The following is a 21,974-nucleotide window of genomic DNA, read 5'->3' on the forward strand; positions in this document are numbered from 1 at the left end:
GCAACTATGTGATAGTTACAGTCAATATAAAGTCGCAGTGAATTGCTAGTATCAGAACTATATTATGAAATTATTTGACATTTAGTAGGTTGTGAGACACCATCAAAATCTCATTATTCTTTTGGGTGGGAGAGGAATTATATAACAACTCTTTCCAACAAAAATATACATCTCTACACGCAGATCATAAAAATGTGTTAAGATCAGGATTTAGAACATCAGAGAGTATTCTCGTCTTTGATATAAAAATAAAATATGGATCAATTTGGGGCACCAGAAACCCTCTAAAAGAGACCTGCAGTAAGTTTTACTGTAGCCATGGTAAGCAAAGTATGGTATCTCATAACAATAAACACAAAATTCAGTGATAAAATCTATTAAATTGTCCTAGAAAATAGCATGCAACATAATAAAAAAGAATCTCTATCTGGAAAAACAGAACAACAAGGTATGGGTTCACTTAGATAAGGTTTCCAATCAGACTTATAGTTCAACCATTGAATATATGAAACAGTTGGAAAATAAAAAAATATTCATGCTATTCTTTGTAAACGCATGCCTGTTACTATAAACCAAATGCAATATGTATGGATTTTTATGTGATTTTACTGGCGAAATGGGTTCTAGAAAACCATTGTCTTCATATACTAGAGATATTATGGAAATCAGCAGGCAAATAGCGTTATGACGGAACATTTTGCAGTAGGTCTATGTCAAAATACACGGTCGTTAAATAGATCATTTTCCCTGTGTGATGACACGTACTGTAACAACGTGGGTAGAATCTTAAACCTTTTTATTGTAATGCATTCATCTATTATACTTTGTTGTTGTTAATTCTGATCTGTAAAATATCGTTCATAATCGACTGACATTTGTGGACACTTTATTTAGTGTTAGTGAAAGTCAGGTCAGTGAAGTTCACTTCACTTCAGGTCACTCACCGGAAGACAAAAGGCGGAAGACTTTCAAAACGTCGTCCTCGACACTTGTGTCTTCACAACAGGCAGTTGCTGTTCATTCTACAAGTTTTAAAGTCATTTACAAGTCCACGAATATACTACTGTTTCTAAGCATAGACCCAATCAATACGTCGTGTGTGCAAGCCGTAAATATTTTTAGATCACTAGACATGATCATATATTATTTCATGACATTTAAGAATATTATAGGTAAATATATCTTATTTCGATATATATTAGTGACCAGTAATTTTTAACATGACTTTTATGTCGTCAATTTGCCCAGAAACAGTTGCATTCTTTCTATTACCGGAAAAATATTTGTTGTTTTTGTTGTACGGTGTTATGTGTTAATATTACATGAACATCTGTACGGTATTCTGACTGTGACTCGAAATTAGGGAATCTTGATAGCATTTAGTGCTAAATCTTAAAGGAATGGTTAGGTGTTCAAGCCCCCATACATCTGGCCCCGTAAATCTAATAATAGCAGAAACTTCCTGTTAGAGTAACGAAACTTATAAACATGACCTCTGACCCTAAAGAACATGCAGTGATATATTGTGACGGATGGAACGAGAAAAGCAAAGTCTATGTTAATGCTCTGTTTCCACAAGTCATTGTGGCCTTTGCAATTCTTTCTTCCTTGACGCGATCTGCGCACTTTATCGTTTCGACCAGAATTTTGATTAATCTGATAGATCATTTGGTTAAGGTGGCCGACATAATTTCGATATTGTAAATGGATCTAATGAAGGAAAAAATAGAAATAGAAAAGAGCTTCTTCCTTTTCCGGATATCTTGGCAACGTTACTAAAGAGCTATTTACGCTATTCGTCCTTAACTTCAAAATGATAATCTAGGAGAAGACAGCTAGTCAACACAACTATTCGCCAAATTTTGGGCTGCTAGTGTTTGTTTGAAGCGAAAAAAAAGACAGAGAGAAATCAATATCTCTGTATGACGAATATATAAGTTCGATAAATACTTTTTTTTTCGTGCGGTAAATTATTTCTATACATTTTAAAATCATCTGAAATATATTCAATTTATAGAATAATTCACCAGCACTTATATGCAAACACTAACAAATGGTCGCTCAGACTTTATCATTAATACTTGTACATGGACACATGTCACCGTTCTAAATATTTGTACTCTCCTGATGTATGATAAAATATTTATTTATTGTAAAGGTGTGCTCAATTTTGTCCACCTGTCGTACCTATTATGTAAAGTTCAGATTTAACGTCTTTAGTTGTTTTTCGTCATTAGAGTTCACAATTATAAATATATATTAGGCCAACCAGATCCGAGCATAGCCTTGTAGACGACTTATCACACTCGAAATATGAGAGTCTCGGGTTTGACACGTGATGATACGCAGCTCGCTTCAAACTTTCAGTTATGGTTGCGTTATAAGGGTGATAGCCAATTCCACTGTTCAAATAAGATTAACTGTTTTAGGCGGCGGATGCTCTAATTGGTTGCTTTTCCCTTGATTTGCAGTTAAAAATTAAGAACGGTTATGCCATGGAGGAGGACTTACCACTCTTTGACTTGATCGTTTATGTAAATAAACAAACAAATAGATCAAAGAATCCAAGCTTTCCAAATTTGGAGAAAAGCCAAATGAGGTTAACCTTTTATTCACATATCATGGCATCACAGTTGTTCACGGTTGTTTCCAATTTTCACACAGTATAGATTCTCGTGTCGAACTAGGTATTTATTAAAATATTACAAGTTTAAAGTTGATTTCATAACGAGTTCTATTTTCTATGACTTAGCCGTCGTCTTAAGTAGCATATCTATTGAAAGTTATGTCTGTAAGTTCTGACTGTAAATTTCGATATGTAGTTTAAAGATAATTCAGAAAATAGGTTTATTCGAATTTTATTCCCAGAAAATTTCATATCGAATGATAAATTATGCCAAAATAATGTCCTTAGTTTCCATATTAGATTTAAAAACGAGTAAAATATGGGAGGTGCTGAGATATTTGAAAGATAACTGAACTTTTCCTATAAGTGAGCTAAACACCATCAATATCTCGAAAGCATCCACGAATTTTAACTAGGTCACTGTATATATTTCTATATGTATTTGAATGCATATAATATTAGAGTAATATAATTTTAATTTGACGATTTATTTTTATATTCTTGCTACGATACATATATATTATAATTATGGTGTAATTACATTTTTCTCACAGTTCCAGCACCTGAAGGTGCTTATCATTTCATCAATGTCGATTACAACATTCTCTATCGCTTGTTTATATCTCTCTACTAATAATAGTAAAAATACCCGGTCTCCCGTCATGTATAGCTAGCTGCTGGTTCCTATGGAAGACTATTAGGCCTGCGGCCTTTTGTGGAATTGTTTAACAGTTCTAGAACAATGTTTCCATCTATAATGAAAATGATTTTATTAAAATTATAGTTTAAAGATGAACTGTCATGACAGTATTACATACAGAGTAAGTTTTACTGAAGTATTTTTTGATAGATAAAGTTATTAATGAAAATATCTTAATTTTCTGTTACTTTGTTTTTGAATTTCGCACAAAGCTACTCGAGGGCTATCTGCGCTACCCGTCCCTAATTTAGTAATGTAAGACTAGAGGGAAGGCAACTCGTCATCACCACCAACCGCTAACTCTTGGGCTACTCTTTTACCAACGAATAGTAGGATTGACCGTCACATTATAACACCCCACGGCTGAAAGGACAAGCATATTTGGTGCGACGGGGAATCGAATGCTTTAACCCACCTGGCCATGCCAGGCATCTTTTTTGTTGCAACACTCATAAGATTTTCATTAAAGAAAAAGAAAAAAAGTTAATTTTTTTACTATTTTATATTTGAAAATTATTTCTTCTTTGTAATTTGTGTTGGTCAAATCTGAAACTTACTATTTTTGTTTGTACTTTTTATTGGTTGAATCTAGAACATATAATTTTTGTGAAAATGTCAATTTATTTCTCAGCTATAAAAATACCCTCTAGTTATAAAAATATTACGCAGTTATGGCTGGTGATGATCGGTGCGGTAGTTTCCGAAATCTGAGTTTCGGACTATACATCGCAAGCTTTTTTATAGGAAGATTATTGCACAATGACAGTCAATGTAGCTATGGTATTTGATATAAACCAAATCATAATCGATTAATAGGCTAAAAGACCAGATAAGATACCCCTTAGTTTAGAATTGCTAACTAGATTGAGAAATGGTGTTTGACTAGGTCACATTGTTAGCCCCCTACACACACACACCAAATAAGAGTGCAGAGCGTGCTAAGCGGAATATTGTAGCTCATACAGAACAAATAAATGAAATAAATATAAAAATTTGTCGAACGTTTTGTGAACACTAGCAAAAAGTTACTATTTACGATATCCAATATAATAATTTATTTGTTATTGTCAAAGATAAATTAATATATGCTCTCGTCTTTTGTTTTATTGGTTTTTGTTTAGTGGTAAGTTTTGTCCTAATTGATCTTTCAGTGAATTTTGTAAATATTTTTGGTGGATGTTTGTTATGTTCTTGGCCAATCTTGTTATGCATTGTTATGAATTGAGAGGTTCAAGGTCTGAACTTCAATATTCCGCTTGACACAGTCCGCGCTCTTATTTGGTGGTGGTGGTGTTAGGAGGAGGGTATAATTGTGACCTAGTCCGACTAGGGACAGCTGTAGAAAGGAAAAATATTCAATGGGAGAAACTGATTGGTCATAGTCTAACTCTTTCAAACATGTTAATGTAGCTGTAACTTACTCAATAAAAGTACAAATAAGTTTTGGATATTGGTATGCTTTGAAAAAAGGCGTACACAAAGCGTAGATGTAGTTGGTTTACAAAAGAGGTAATAATTGGTATAAAGAGAGTGTATATCAGGTGTAGTTTTGGATAAAGAAGATTTTACTTGAATTTCGCGCAAAGTTACACGAGGGCTATCTGTACTAGTTGTCCCTAAGTAGCAGTGATAGTCTTTATTCGATAGCTAGTCAACTCTTGGGCTACTCTTTTACGAACAAATAGTGAATTAACCGTCACATCATTACGGCCCCACGCTGAAAGAGCGAGCATGTTTGGTGACGGTGATTCAAATATCCTAACCACCAGGCTGTGTCAGGTCCCAACTTGAATATTTGGTTATTAGCTCTAAGACCAGCTGGTCTTTGGCAGCAAGTACAAGGGATAAACCCGCTTGTACAACTGTAATGAGCTTTCTCCTAAAAAGTTAAATAATGTTTTTTTTCATGTTTGTCCTTTTTTAGTCCCATACTATTGTATAAAGAAAATTAAGTTTAATACTCTACTTGCCAAACTGAAGACAGTGGCAACGTTTTCCGTTGATTGAGAATGTAGCATGATCAGTTCTCACTTCTAACGTATTTTCCGTTTCATGGATTTTTAGGATAAATGATTTAAAATTTTCTCTCTGATACTTAAGTAGTCAGAAAAAAAAGTCGTATTTAAATTGTTTACTGTAATTTTTTACAAAATGTCATTCATTACATGTGAAAGTGCCAATAGAACTTCACCTGTTAGGCTTGGCATAGCCAGGTGGTTAGGGCGCTCGACTCGTAATACGAAGATCGCAGATTCGAATCCTGGTGGCACCAAACATGCTCGCCCTTTCAGCTATGGGGGTGTTATAATATTACGATCAATTCCACTGTTTGTTGGTAAAAGAATAGCCCAAGAGTTGACGGTCGGTGGTGATGACTAGCTGCCTTCCCGTTAGTTTTTTCACTATTAAGTCAGAAATGGCTAGCGCAGATATCCCTCGTGTAGCTTTGCGCTAAATTAAAAAAACAAACAAACTTCATGTATTATTACTCAGGAAAAAACACACTCTGAAACAACGTAATTAATGTTTGTAGTTATTCTGGTACTAAAATTAGAATTATAAAAACAGCCATTACTTTGCAGGTAATAATAATAATTTTTTTTATTTCATCAGGGCGAGTTGTACAAAAACTATTAGATGAAGTCGTAATGACGAAACGTTGTATAAAATAAAAAAGTTTTAATATTATTATACCTAGAATAAATAATATGTTTTTCTATCTTTATTATCAAAATGTCTAATTCCCTCCAGGATACACTAAAAGTTATGAAAAGGAAAAAAAAATATTCTTTGCTGTTCACTTATAATTTTCACCAGGTTTTTTGTGTTACGTTATATAAAATACATTTTGAAATAAACGTTGGAGCAGCATATATATATATTAACAGCTTCGTTGTCTTAATTTCGCAGAGGGGCTTTCCCCGCTGGTACAGTCTTTGGATTTTCAACGATCAGGGTTCGATTCCCCTCGGTGGATTCAGCAGGTAGCCCAATGTGGTTCTGCTATAACACACGTACATACACACGCAGAGGGGACAGAGTCCGCCCCTGATATTCCGAACGCTGGCATTTTGAGTTTATCGAAGTGAATGACCAAATGTAGATTCTTCTTAATTTGTAAGCCTAAATGCAGTAGATATATTGTGGTGGACACCCTGTTATAAGCTCTTACTTACTTTCACTCGGACATTCTCATTAATGATTCATTTAAGTAGATGAATAATTATTGATTGAGCTCTAAACGAGTCATTTGAATACAATGTGGGAAATTGTAAAAGTTTAAAGGTCGTTCGTACAGATAAACGACTTGATCTTGAACTTTTACTGGTCATATCTTCCCATTCCAACATTTAAACTATAATAAAAAAGATAAATGTCAAGTCTACTATATTATTCGATTTGTTATTTGTCGCTGAGTTATAATGATTCCAGAAAATTCAGCCCCTGATCACTAACCCTTGAGAAGGACAAATAGAAATCAGGAAGGCTAGGCCTCGTTCAACATAGGACTGAATATATATATATACTGCTTATTCTTAGAGTTCTTTTATAAATATAGGCTCATTAAGTGAATAAAGTACTCTGTTACACAGTAGCATTTGACTGTTGCTCATAAATTTTTAAAATGCCTGGGAACCCACTAGGCACAATATTTCAGAGTTTGAATTCGACTAGTCACAAACGCTCTAAGCTTCTTCCTTATAATTCATTAAGTTTCGTGCGACAAGGCTTAAGCGAGTGTGTGTATTCAAACAGAGCAAACCAACTACTTCTTGTAGGGCAAAACTAGACATCAACCTAATAATAAGATTAGTTAATTTAGCATACATTTCTTACGTTCTTAGTTATTAAGATTAAAATGCGTTGTTTTGTCAGTCTTTTACCCCTTGCTGCTTATTGTATTTTCGGCCTTAATCTCAGTAATTTCTTACGATGTTCAGTCAGCTTGTTAGATTAGATTAGTCTTAAATATTTATGAGTTAACAGCCTCTAAGTACAACGACGAAAAATATACGTAAAAAGTAATGAAGTTAGATGTAATAAACATTCTAACCAATATTGTTAATGAAAGCAACAACAGAGAAATAATAGATTTTAAGTTGCGCAAATAATAATTGTTGGCTTGAGGTAGTGTCCTAGATTGCATGTTAAAATTGTAAACTTAAAGAAGCGTCTTCAGGTTTAATTCAAAGAATCTTTCCTATGGATGATAAAAAATATATATATATATATATATATGCGTGTTGCTGTGACGTACTATACTCACTTTAATACCTTTAAGTTTTTTAAGAGATAGGAATCTTTGCATCTTAGATTTGGCAATAATAAGTTTAACTTTAAGGTATTTCCCTGTTGTTTTAAATTGTAAAATTTAGCTTTAAATTATATTTAAGTAGTTAGTACACGATTAGTTCATTGTTTGTTTGTTTTTGAGTTTCGCACAAAGCTATTTGAGAGCTATCTGTGCTAGCCGTCCCTAATTTAGCAGTGCAAGACGAGAGGGAAGGCAGTTAGTCATCACCACCCACTGCCAATTTTTGTTCTACACTTTTACCAGCGAATAGTGGGAATGACCGTCACATTATAACGCCCCCACGGCTGAAAGAGCGAGCATGTTTGGTGCGACCGGGATTCAAACCCGCGACCTTAACACACTTGGCCATTTCGGGCGTCGAATTTTCGAAAACATCAGTTTATAAATGTACAGAAAAAGGTTAATACTGATTTTACTAGAAAAAAAAATTTACGTATATATAACACACACACATATATATATATATATGTATTTTTTAAAATGAACATTGAAACATAGTTGTGGAAAAATCTCATTAAGTTTCGTTGCAGGTGTTTCTTTACTGCCACCTTCTTATAACACCAACATCGAGCACCAACCTCACTTCAGTAACGATAGCCCCACAAACGTCACTGTTACTGTTGGCCAAACAGCACACTTGCGATGCAAAGTCGCTGACCTGGGAGATAAGATGGTATGTACTAGTTTCTTCTCTCTCTTTTTTTTTTCTAACCAGTTAGATTTAACAAAAACATAAAATTTATGCAAGTTAGTTAGTTGATTGGTTTGGTGTTTTATGGCACAAATCCACCAGGCTATCTGCGCCATATATGCAAAAAAGCAAGCGAAACGCTTGAGCTACAGAAATCTTTGCATGTGGACTCATAAATTGCTCTTAATTGTTGTTATAATTATCACACAGTTGAAAGTGTTGTATGGCCAAAAAAAATGAACAAGTAAGGATGAAATGAGAATAGGCTAGTCTACTATTTCAATTTGCGATACTTTAGATATGCATAACTAATCATTTCAAGCTCTCAACGGGCAGAACTGAACAATTATCGTGAAGGTTCAAACCCTCGTCAATGTATGATACTTAAGCCAATTCTGCTTTTATCTATGTCATTAAACACTAATTGTATTTACACTTAAACACAGCTTTCGAGATATATTGTGGCATTTTATTAAGCTTTTAGTATTTGAAGTGAATGCTAGTGCACATTAAATGTTGACTACCAAGAATAGAAATAAAATAAAATGAAAATATTATTTCGTTGGTAAAAGAGTAGCCCAAGAGTTGGCGGTGAATGGTGATGAGAAGCTGCCTTCTCTCTAGTCTTACACTGCTAAATTAGGAACGGCTAGCGCAGATAGCCCTCGTGTAGCTTTGCGCGAAATTCAAACCAAACTTGTTTAAGGATGAGTTTTAACGTCATATATAGCCTTGACTAGTTTAAGGATAAAAGTTCTAACGTCTCACACAACCTGGATAAGTTTAGGGATTAGAGTTCTTACCTCTTGTGCAGGCTGGTTAAGTTTAGAGATAGAAGTTCCGGGAATTTTCCCTATTTGATCCGGTGTGTTGTGTTGGTAAGATAGACTTGAAATCATTCCTAGCACTAGTCTTTGTTGTGTTGATAAAAATCTATATCACAACAGCCTACTGTTCCAAATATGCTTTTGGAATACATGCAAAGTGGGAACAAGCATTAATGTCTGTCAAAGTGAAATCCTGCCCAATGGTCACGTCAAAAACCTGACAACGGTTGCTATGATATCTTTCTCGTAATAAACAAAATGAAAGAAATGTTGCTAATTATATTCATTGGAGCAGGTGCTTTTGCATACTTTCAGGAACCTACCAAATAACTTATCGTGTTCAGTAAATGTATAGTTATTTACCCTCCATATGTCCCATCTTAATATTCGTGCCCCTTCCACACACACAATCTAGCCATACACGTCAAAAACCTGGCAACGGTTGTTAGGATCTCGTCCCTATACTACATTAGTGAACAGTTCCTAATAAGATATACGAAGGTTTAACTGATATGCCATGAATACAGCTTGTGCATATTTTTTCAAGAAATAGATCCTTCTTGATTATGCTACATACTATTTGTTGCCTGTGGTTTTGCCACTGATATTTGTATTCACAAATTTTCCCTGTTTACAAGACGCCGCACTTTACTTATCATGCACTGAAATAGGAAACTTACACCCTGTAAACTTATAAAGATTTCTCAATTCTTGTATTTTTTTTAAGAATAAATTCCATTTTTTTTTTTTTCGTTTAAGCACCACTAATAATTAAGACAGCTCAAAGGCACTAATTAATAGCCATTTATGAGATCCTCAAAATAAACATTATGAAGTGTAGGTGATAAAAAACACGTGCATATAATTTTTCGTTCAACATAACGTCTTCAATTGATTGTTACTTTAAGAAACCTTTATGATATCCTTGCAAACTGACACATATTGAGTCGGTTATATTAAAATGAATCTGGAGCTCCACCACATCTGTATAGTCCAAGTCGCCACGTCCAGTCATGTCCTATCTAATAATTGTATATCTTGATAATAATCCTGCAGCATAGTTACCATTTTCTGTCGTAAAGCTGTATGTTCAGAGAATACCCCTCATTCTTGAGGTTTTTCCATAATCCATCTATTGCATGAGGATAATGACTTCCTCTCCTCTTAACATTTTAGCCACACAGAAGCTCATAGGCGCTGCATCGGGCGACCTAGCCGTTATGTATTCCACTGATGTGTTCACCGGAATGAGGTAACAGACCTCATAAACATCCTCCCACTAAGATTTCCACTGACATGAAAATATTAATCTGTTTGGAGGTGTGGAGTAGTTGTACTGTATAACTTGAACCGAGATAAATATCTCCAATAAGAGGAGACTTAGGAGTCAGTTTAATGGTAGTTCAAAAAACACGAGACTGCCGTAAAGCTGTGTGAAGAGAATTTGAGGTAATTTCGGTTTTTTTGGCAATTAAAATATAAAGACATTTCTCAAACCCCTTGTTATACATACTTTCTCTCCAAATAAAAATCTTAGAAATGCCTCTGATATTTTCAGAATGAATATCTATTTTATTCTTCAGCTGAAAGTTTAAATGATATATCATGAAAGCAACTTTTGTATATCTGACGTATGCCACTTTTCCAACAGGGAAATCCGTTTTTATTATGTTGCATGCTGTTGCTTGGGGCACGTGGATGATTTTTGCCATTAACCTTTCTATTCATCGAGTTTTACATGTTATGACTTGTTGCAGGTTTATTTTCAGATAGTCCTGGTACCTCAAGTCGATCCACATTTCATTTGTTTTTCGATACCATGAAGTGTAAGGGATATTCCCTTTTTTACAATTCTAAATCACCAATGTAAACACGTTTGTATGATCTGAGAGTACGAAGATTTTGTGTCAGAAATAGCTGTTACCTTTTCTTCCTAAAAGTGATCAGTTTTTGATAGCATCACACTGTCTACAATATACGTAAGTTCAAAAATTGTCAAAACGTAGTTCTGATATGTTTTGTTCATCACAATTTTACGTCGGTCGTGGAAGTTACAGTACTTTCTCGTGTGAACATTTAAAATAGTTTTATTGTAACGTACTCAACCGTGTATATCCGTATCAGCACAGTTTTAATGCGTGTTTCATACACATGAATAATTTATTCACGTGTATAATCTCTATTATACTTCAAAACTGGTTATTATTAATTTGTATTTGTCAACTTCGGTTAAAACAAATTATCACTGAAAAGTATTGAAAGATAGTGATATCATCATAGATGTCACTGAAAATTTCTGGTAACATTAACTCCCTTTTAAATGACCATTATTGAGGAAACAGGTTTCCTGGGTACGTCTGCACGACCTTCACCTTTTGACTACTGGGCAGTACACCTACAGTAATGACCAACGATTATCTGTAATCTATAAACCAATGTCTTGGGATTGGACGTTACAGATCCAGTTTGTGCATCAGCGCGATAAAGGGGATTATGAATGTCAAATCAACACTGATCCGTCAATTGGTCGTATGGTTCATTTGAACGTTATAGGTGAGTGTATTTTTTCCTACAGTATAAATTTAAGTGAACATATTTGTTAACACAGTAAGTAGTTAGATAAGTGTACTTGTTAATACACTAAGAATTGTCCGTAAATATTTCTGTTTCTACAGTAAGCACCTATAGATGAATATATATGTTTTTAATATAATAAGAAATTATAGGTAATTATTTATTACTGGTACAGTTAGAACTTATAATTAAATAGTTACTCTAGTAAATTTTACCCTAGTAACAACTGAGTGAATTTATAAATATTTTTTGCTTTCAAGCTGAGACACATATCAATATTTGATACAATGCTGGACTTGGTATATAAGCGTAGTATTCAATACACAGCCAGACTTTGTACGTAAATTTGTTTTTAGGCACACGTCTGGTCTTTGTAGGTAACTACTTTTTTGTACACTACTAAACTTGTAAGATAGATTAGCTGGGCTAGAAAGTGAATTGACCATAAGAGTGGATATATATAGCGGAAAAATGTGTAAATATGTAGTTTTTGGTTACTCTCAGCTGATAAATGTCTTATCAATGTTTTAACAAGTGGTAAAATTGTGATTTGTAGGAACACATTTCGTTCGTTAAAAGTTAGTTTTTTAGTCAGAGCTCAGTGATACACTTGAAGTTGGTGAGAGAGGATATCCACTTATAAAGTTGAAGTTAAGAAGGGCGTTTAGTGATACACGTGAAGTTGGTGAGGGAGGTGTCTGTTAATAAAGTTGAAGTTAAGAATGGAGTCTAGTGATACACTTGAAGTTGGTGAGAGAGGATATCCACTTATAAAGTTGAAGTTAAGAAGGGCGTTTAGTGATACACGTGAAGTTGGCGAGGGAGGTGTCTGTTAATAAAGTTGAAGTTAAGAACGGAGTCTAGTGATACACTTGAAGTTGGTAGCTAGACAGTTTAAGACATTGAAGGAGTTGTCTGCCAATGAAGTTGAAGTTAGTTGGAGTGAGTATGTACTCTTCAAGTTAACGTTATCGAGGAAGGCCATCACCTGATAAAGTTGAAGCTACAGAAACAAGAGGTATATAACATATATATAATAGCGTGGTTTGCTAAAAAGACATATAAAAGATGATTTAATGAAGATATCTAATAAAATACGTGACTGATTAATATTAATCTCTGATCAAAACTCCCCCGCTAGTGCAATGCTAAGCCTACGAATTTACAACGCTAAAATCAGGGGTTCGACTCCCCTCGGTGAGCTCAGCATATAGCCCAATGTGGCTTTGCTATAAGAACACACACACACACACACACACTGGTCAAAACAAGCTGTCTACGTAGATCAGAATTAAATATTGACCATTAATGTAATATAATATTCTCACGTTGCTACTTATAAAGATTTAAAGTAACAGTTTTATCAGTCAAGCATCATCGTTGACATGTGTATTCTTGGTTTTAATTCCAATAATAACTCACAAGGCTTAGCTAGTTTAGGCTGTTTAGATTAGCCCTAAATTAATATATCAAGAAAACATACCAATATAACCCCCATAATGAAAACGTAGTAAAAAATATATATTCATTATATAATCTCTGATAAATACCTGTAATAAAAATAAAATTAAAGAAAAAATATACTACAAGTTATTTACTACGATTGTATTACGACAGCTGTTTATTAACTTACATATAGCTTCTAACTAGACAGATCATATTTTATTTTAATATCAGATTATATAAGATTTAGAGCTTAGGTTGAGCAGTTTATCAATAGTATAACGGCTTTTCTTTATAACTTGCAAAAACAATTAAAATCAAACACTGGCCCTTCTTTTTTTTTCTTTTGCAGCGCCAGTTCAAAAGTACAAACGGAAATCATATGACTGGGAAACACCAATGAAGGGTATGTGATTTAATTACACAGGTAATTTTTACGTAAAACGGTCGATGCATTATTTATAATTGTATTGGTATCTCATAATTATGGCAAAGTGACTGAGCCCATATGCCGTCTTTCTTGCTTTCGAACTGCTGAAACGTAAATTAAGAGATTAACTGTTACTCTTATAACACATCCAAAGCATAAATTACAGGGAATGTTTTGTGGTGTTGCACGGATTCGAACTCTGCTCGAATTCCAGAGAGCTGTATCACAGGGACGACGAGTTATTTACTTTAAAGAAAAATTAGTCTTTGTTTTATTTATTTATTTTGTCTTCAGTTCACTTTGTCCATGCCCTGCCAGGAACACCACTGTCTTTTGTCTTCACAATTGAGCATCAAAGTTTTCTGTATTTCTACAAGGATAATAATGTTGCTTGTGATGAATGTGGTGTCATTACTAAGGTGAGACATGATGAAGTGTTTTAAAACAAAGTAAGATAAAAAACAAAACAATGTCATGAGTGTAAGGAAGGAAGTGGTGACCTTTTTTATGTTTTCCCCACCGAAACAAATCAGTAAGTAGCGACTCAGCTTAAACCAGGTTTCAATATCTCTGGTGATCAGAACATAGATAGGCAGTCCGTCGTGTAACTTTCGCTGAACAACAACAACAACAAAACAAACAAACAGGGTAATAGCTTACATTCAATAGAAATCTAAAATAATTTGTAAGGATTATAAACTATTAAGATATGAGAATAAGAAGGATTTTGGGAACCTTGACCTTTGATCTATGTTCTATTTATTATATTGCGAACCATAATTAAAGTAGCTAAAATATGTTTTATTTTTTATTCTTAGAGTTTAATTAATACACTGCTGGCCAAAATCTTAAGGTCAATGAACATAAAGAAAAAATATGCATTTTGCGTTGTTAGACTCAACCACTTATTTGAGTAGAGCTTCGAAAGATGAAAATAAGAAAAGGAAAAATAAAAATAAAAAACTTTTTAGCATTTAATAGGGAAAATGTGAACACTATGAAATTAGCCTAAATACTAGCTGATCAAAAGTTTAAGACCACACCAAAAAGAAGTTATAAACAGGGTAGGAAATGCCCAACAAGAGGCCTCAGTAGTGAGTTGCACGGCCGTCATTGCGAATAACCGCAAACATTAGCTTTGGCATGGTCGATATAAGCGTTTGCAGAAGGCTGGCTGGAATATTATTCCAAGTGGTGAAGATGGCTTCACGAAGATCATGCACTGTTTGGAATTGACGTCCATTTCTATATACTTCCCTTGCCATCCACCCCCAAACATTTTCAGTGAGCTTCAATTTGGATGAAAACGCTGGATGGTCCAAAATAATCACGTTATTCGCCATGACAAAGTCTTTTTTCCTGCGGGCATTGTGGATTGCAGCGTTGTCTTGCTGAAAGATCCAGACATTTCCACATAAGCGAGGGCCTTCAGTCAATAAGGATGCTCTCTCCAACATGCCAATGTAGCCAGCTGCTGTTTGACGCCCCTGTATAACGTGAAGCTCCATTCTTCCGCGGAAGGAGAAAGCATCCCAGATCATGATGGAACCTCCTCCATTGTGTCGTGTAGAAGATGTCTCCAGTGGATATCATTATCATGCCAATAAAGTTGAAAGCCAACTGGACCATCCAGGTTAAATTTTTTTCTCATCAGAAAGCAAAATCTTCTTCCACTCTTCTACGTCCCATGTTTTGTGCTTCTCAGCAAAGTTTAACCGAGTTGTTTCGTGGTGTGGAAGGAGGCGTGGCCTTTAAAGACGTTTACGGTTTTTAAAGCCTTTTCTTGTAGATGTCGTTTTAACACTCCTACGAAAAGACGTTTCTAGTCCTGATTTCTCCAAGCCCGTTCCCCTGGCTGTGGTTTCGCTAGATAGTAGATAGGGACAGTGGGAATATCGTTAATCCATTCATTAATGGACTTAAATGGCAATTTCATTTAAATACAAAATTATTAACCTAATATTAATAACCTTTCAAGTTGCTCTGGGGCTTATTAGGCCCCACTTTTCGTAGGAGTGTTAATATTCTTGAGCTACATTCTACGTCCGTAAGGGTTTTAATCTGGTTCGACAATCAACTGTTGTCTTGCCGGACATCCTGTCGAATCCTCCTGCTCAACGCCGGCGAAATTTTCTTGGGCCGACCACTTGAAATTCTCATTCCGTATCCTTCAGGGTCTTTTAAGAAATTTGCAACAGCAGTTTTACTACGCCCAATCTCACCAGCGATCGCACGTTGAGAGAGACCTTGCTTTTGCAGTTAGACAATTCTGCCACGTTCAAACTCTGTCAACGATTTAGCCTTTGCCATGTTGTTACCCAATGTAACACAAGAGATGTCAGTGGGAGATGTTGACAACGCTAATACTTGAACACAAATTACTAAATTTCGCTACATATTTACTGATTAACGCTTCGTTTCAGTATGGTTTTAAGCTTTTGACCAACTGGTATTTAGGGTAATTTCATAGTGTTCACATTTTCCCTACTAAATGCTAAAAAAGTTTTTTTTTTTTTTATTTTCCCTTTTCTTATTTTCTTCTTTCGAAGCTCTACTCAGATAAATGGTTGAGTCTAACAACGCAAAATGCATATTTCTTCTTTATGTTCATTGGCCAGCAGTGCATAATCAAAATAGAATATTTAAGGCTGGTATTAAGTCCATTCTGATTAAGAATTGGTCTAGAAACTTCATGACTGTGTGTCCAACTTGGGTCTAACTGTTCTATTAGTTTCCAGTTGCACTGTTTAAATTATTAATTATACACATATTTATTTCAACTTTACGCTCTTTCCACTAATAAAAAAAAGAAAAACCGCTAATTTTTCATTTCTGAGTGCCTGATTTAACGTAGACAGAACAGTTTTCTTTTGATGTAATTATGTAATATGACCCCTTTTTAAATATTTCGGTGTGTCACTGAACCCTAATAGAATTTAACGCAGACGACTGATGTGTTATATAATTTCACCACGTTAACTGAAACCATACTTAGTTATGTACACATACCCTATACTCACATTTTATTACGTACCTAATATTTTACACTAATTACGATTATTGTTGTTATTCGCGTTTGAATGATTCTTTAGGTATTTAAACACGTAAAAACATTAAATTGGGACTGAATCTAAATAAAATATTTAGTAAACGTACATTTACAGAAATCGTCTGGTTTTCTTGAGTTGACTACGAGTTTTCTAGAAGTAACTTTGCCTAGGTATTAGTGATTGTTTTGAATTGAAAAGAAGACGACATTTAGTATAAAACATTGATTTCACTTAGATATGTATATTTCCTTTTGTTTTTTTTATCAAAAGACCTACGAAAGTTTTACTGCGATATTTATCGAGAATATTGTTGTACTCCTAGCAGCAATTTTATGGTTTATTACTCCGTACTTGTTTGCTTTCTCATATCTGTGCATGCTTTCTGAATTTTTTATTTGTACCTTTTTCATATAACAGTTTCTTGCATTATGAAAATGTAGCATTATTCCCCTAGCATTATTGACTAGAGATGTGTTACTCTTTCTCAATCATAGGTATGGTGTATTCGGCACATGCACACAAAATGAGAATCTATGCACAGACTATTTTTGTGAGTTTTATGGTTTACTGTTACAGTTCAGAAATGACGTCTCTAGCGTATTTTAAAGAAACAATTGACGGAAAACAGCGTTATAATTTGGTACTGTAAAAAATAGTTGACCGAAAACAAAGTTAATTATAGTTTGATGTTATAAATATGAAACTCAGAACAACTAGAAAGACCAAGTGAGTGAAGTGGCTAAAAGTTCTGCATCGAGGAATTCAACAAACACTTTAACTCTGATATAAATATTGAACAGCGGTTTTAATTTACGTGTTTTTATGGTCTAGATCTAAATATTAACACATCACCATGATAGGTTCTTAATGGCCTTTCATTTTTTAACATACTCCGACTTATTACTGTTAATTCAGTCACAACGTTCTTGAAACAACGGGCCTTACACCATTACCACATTTAGTTCATTCTAAAAACAACGGGCCTTACACCATTACCACATTTAGTTCATTCTAGATACAACGGGCCTTACACCATTACCACATTTAGTTCATTCTAAAAACAACGGGCCTTACACCATTACCACATTTAGTTCATTCTAAAAACAACGGGCCTTACAAGATTACCACATTTAGTTCATTCTAAAAACAACGGGCCTTACACCATTACCACATTTAGTTCATTCTAAAAACAACAAGCCTTACACCATTACCACATTTAATTTATTCTAGAAACAACGGGCCTTACACCATTACCACATTTAGTTTATTCTAGAAACAACGGGCCTTACACCATTACCACATTTAATTTATTCTAAAAAAAATGAACCTTTCACCATTACCACATTTAATTTATTCTAGAAACAATGGGCTTTTTACCATTACCATATTTAATTTATTCTAAAAAAAATGGACCTTTCACCATTACTACATTTAATTTATTCTAGAAACAATGGGCTTTTCACCATTACTACATTTAACTTACTCTAAACAAATGGACCTTTCACCATTACCACATTTAATTTATTCTAAAAAAATGGACCTTTCACCATCACCACATTTAATTTTTTTAGAAACAATGGGCCTTTCACCATTACCACATTTAATTTTTCTAGAAACAATCGGCTTTTCACCATTACCACATTTAACTTATTCTAAAAAAAATGGGCCTTTCACCATTACTACATTTAATTTATTTTATAAACAATGGACCTTCACCATTACCACATTTAATTTGTTCTAGAAACAATGGACCTTTCACCGTTACCTCTATCACCACATTTTCGAAACAGAATTATCAAATACATTCACATTGGGCTTCAAAATATATTATATGCTTTTACTCCGAAATTCTGAGTTCGGACTAAAGTTGGTACTAGTTACTTGTAAGAAAACACAGAAGCTTTAGAGCCACGCGCATCATCACTACTAACTGGCAAGGAGCGATAGCTTAAATGGCGTCTCTGGCTAGAAGTGAGATTACGCCTTTACTCAAAATGGACATCTCGGGAGTTCAGAGCCCTATACAATGTAACAGGCTGTGCCACTTAGAGGCCAACATTATGTCTGCTGACTTGCAACGCTCAATTCCGAGTTTCGATACCGGTGGTGGGCAGTACACAGATAGCCCATTGTGCAGCCTACAAACGAACAAACCTTTACGTTGAGACTTATCCAGTAATTACGAAATGATAAAGTTAAATATCTATAATACTCATTGGAAGATCTTGAAATGTTTCAGCTGGAAACATGTTTTCAAATTTTTACAAATAATTTAAGTATTTAAGGCATAAACAAACAGATATGAACAGGCTTACCAGTTAAAACCGTGTCGCTATAAAACGTTAAATTCATTTCAGTCAAGCAAATGTAAGGTAGTTTGGTTCGAATTTTGCGCCAAGCCAAACGATGGCTATCTGCGCTAGTCGTCCCTAATTTAGTAGTAATATGCTACAGATAAGGCACCTAGTCAACACCACCCATCGCCAACTCTTAAGCTACTCTTTTATCAACGAATAGTAGGATTCACTGTGACATTATAACGTCCCTTTGTTTGAAAACGCGAGCATGTTTTGTGGAACGGGGATTCAAATCCACGACTCGCACATTGAAACTTTCACTTTTTTTTACTTGTTGTTGATTGTTTCAACCATTATCGTACTTGTAATCGTTCAGTTGCATAAAGTTTTTTTTTTTTTCTTTTAATTGGGTAATATACACCAATTATGCCGGACGTACAGTTTGGCACATGCAGAGGCGTAGCTAGGGTTTTCAGCGCTCGGGAACAAAGTCAGTTTTCGCGCCCCTCGTTACACAATTTTCCTAATTATGTAACATCAATTTGTGGCCCCCACCCCGATGCTGCGCCCGAGGACAGATGTCCCCCCTTGCCCTCCCATAGTTACGCCACTGGGCACATGTACTGAATACGCCAGCACCTAACATATATATTCCAAATTATGAACATATTTTGGTAGAAAAAAATCTTGAATATGAGAAACAAACATTTTTCTATGACTTTACTGGCTGTGACAGTTTATCTTTTATATGTATATATAACAAACAAAAACAACGACAAACAAATAAGTATCAATAAACCTTTGATTATAATTATTTGAGCTTCCAGTCTGATCGTTTTCTTCCATAAATTAAAAAAAAGGAATACGCAATACATACCTGTTTACAACACTTTATGTTGGCGATACGGTTAATATTTTATATATTGTATGCCCAAAGTAACATTTCAGGTTTAAAGTTCAAAACTTCTCGGGGGATGCTCCCCAGCCTGATACCGGAGGAAAGGGAAGAGCCTCTCCAACACCCCCCCCTCCGTGCTTGACTCAGATTTGTGCATTATGACCCTGCATACTTCCTTCTTCGTGTTATAATCATTAATTTTCGCTATTGTGTGTGAAGCAACCGACACACGATCTTTAAAAGTAAAATAAAGTAAACATATATTATGTCCTGGGCTGATTTTGTTAGCTTTGGAAAAAAATAAACCATGAAAGTACAAAGCCAATTGTGAGCTATTGGTTATTTTTTGGATCAGAAAGTTCATTGCCCTAAAACTGTGATCCGCACTTTGGAGCCACGTGTGCGTTATAAGAAAGATGGACACATACCGCTATTCAGTCACATCAGAGCATATCAAGGGTTTAGGGTGGATGGTGTTGTCCAGCTGCTTCCCCTTCAGTCTTTTAGTTAAAATTACGAACGGCTATGGACAGATGACCCTTTGTATAGCCTTGGGCGTATATTCCGTAAGAAACAAATGGCCCTGTAAAAAACACTACTGTAAACGACCTACCTGTTATAGGTGCAACAGTAATGATTTAACACTTGATTTATATTGCCCCTGTACCGCTATATATAAACTCTCGCAATTTTTAAAGTACATTTCGAATAATATCTGCCCAGTAAAACAGTTGGTAATGCGACTCCCGCCAAACTGTATCAGTAAACGGAACCAACAACCTAATGAAACTCACAGTGGTGTTGAGCTCTTGGTGTGATTTATTAGTCACTTGTGTGGAACCAGTTACTAAATGAAATTTACAGTGGCGTTTAACTTTTGGTGTGATTTGTTAGTCACTTGTGTAGAACCAGTAACAAAGTACAATTTACAGTGGTGTTTAGCTCTTGTTGTTATTTATTAGACAGTTATTCGGAAGTAACAATAAGTTCAAGATGTTGAAAAATCATATAAATACAGATGGCAAGATGAGCGATTTTTTTCTTTCTCATGAGTTTAGGTTAAATATGTTTGTTTGTTTGTTTTTCAATTTCACACAAAGCTACTCGAGGGCTATCTGTGCTAGCCGTCCCTAATTTAGCAGTGTAATACTAGAGGGAAGGCAGCTAGTCATCACCACCCACCGCCAACTCTTGGGCTACTCTTTTACCAACGAATAGTGGGATTGACCGTTACATTATAACGCCCCCACGGCTGAAAGGGCGAGCATGTTTGGCGCGACCGGGATGCGAACCCGCGACCCTCAGATAACGAGACGCACGCCTTAACACGCTAGGCCATGCCGGGCCAATAATTAAATATTAATTACGTATAAACTTTGTTGAAGACAGTTACAACACGTCAAACCATTCGTGATATGAAATTTTTTCCATTTGTGGAATTTTGTACCATATGTTATAAAATCAAATAAAAACAACATTTTGTTACCTTAGTTAACATCAACTAGCATTTCGTTACTTGGAGAACTCATACAAGACGTAAGCTTTAGAAAACTTGTTGTAAAATAGTAACCGAGGTAACCTAGTTAGTGTTAAACAATTTCATAGATACACGTTGTCGAAGTACAAAACTCAGTTTCCTTATTTAACTTTAGCGTATTTAACTTTAGCCTTTTAAATGTGATACTATGGACGAAAATTACGTATCACGACATCTCTTTCTAGATGCCACTGTCTCAGAATTTAAGGGGCCATCGATACACATTCAAGCCGGTGAGTCTATTACCATCACATGTTTCATGGATGGTGGGTCTCCTGGCCAGTGGTACCACGGAGGGTCACTGGTAAATGAAAGAGCTGTGATCACATATAGTAAAAGCCAAAATGGTAACATCTTAAGTAAATTACATATCGCACGTGCTAGCTCAGAAGACTCTGGGAGTTACTCGTGTGGATCACGTTCCCCCAAAACTGCGCGTGTTACAGTATACGTTGTAAACAGTAAGTATGTGACAAATGTGCAACATTGTAATCCGTAGAATATTAAGTAGTTTGTGTAGCATACAATATTCATAAGTTTATCACAAATTAGCGTAAAACTAAGAGTCTTAAGGTTTGTAATGAAA

The 21,974-nt window shown here is 35.0% G+C and overlaps 1 protein-coding gene across 5 annotated transcripts in view; it reads left to right on the top strand.

The window, feature by feature from the left end:
* Positions 1-21,974, top strand: part of LOC143238100 (zwei Ig domain protein zig-8-like) — a 132,255-nt gene that overhangs the window by 106,259 nt on the left and 4,022 nt on the right. For 3 of the 5 annotated variants that reach the window (XM_076478050.1, XM_076478046.1, XM_076478047.1), the window contains exons 2-5: positions 8,172-8,314; positions 11,502-11,712; positions 13,529-13,582; positions 21,574-21,849. In XM_076478050.1, the coding sequence (XP_076334165.1) occupies positions 8,172-8,314; positions 11,502-11,712; positions 13,529-13,582; positions 21,574-21,849 (684 nt within the window). Of the gene's footprint in view, positions 1-8,171; positions 8,315-11,494; positions 11,713-13,528; positions 13,583-21,573; positions 21,850-21,974 lie in introns of all 5 variants that reach the window. The other 2 variants (XM_076478049.1, XM_076478048.1) reach the window with 1 other exon arrangement.

The sequence above is a fragment of the Tachypleus tridentatus genome, chromosome 13, assembly GCF_004210375.1.
Source record: "Tachypleus tridentatus isolate NWPU-2018 chromosome 13, ASM421037v1, whole genome shotgun sequence".
Lineage (NCBI taxonomy): Eukaryota > Metazoa > Arthropoda > Merostomata > Xiphosura > Limulidae > Tachypleus > Tachypleus tridentatus.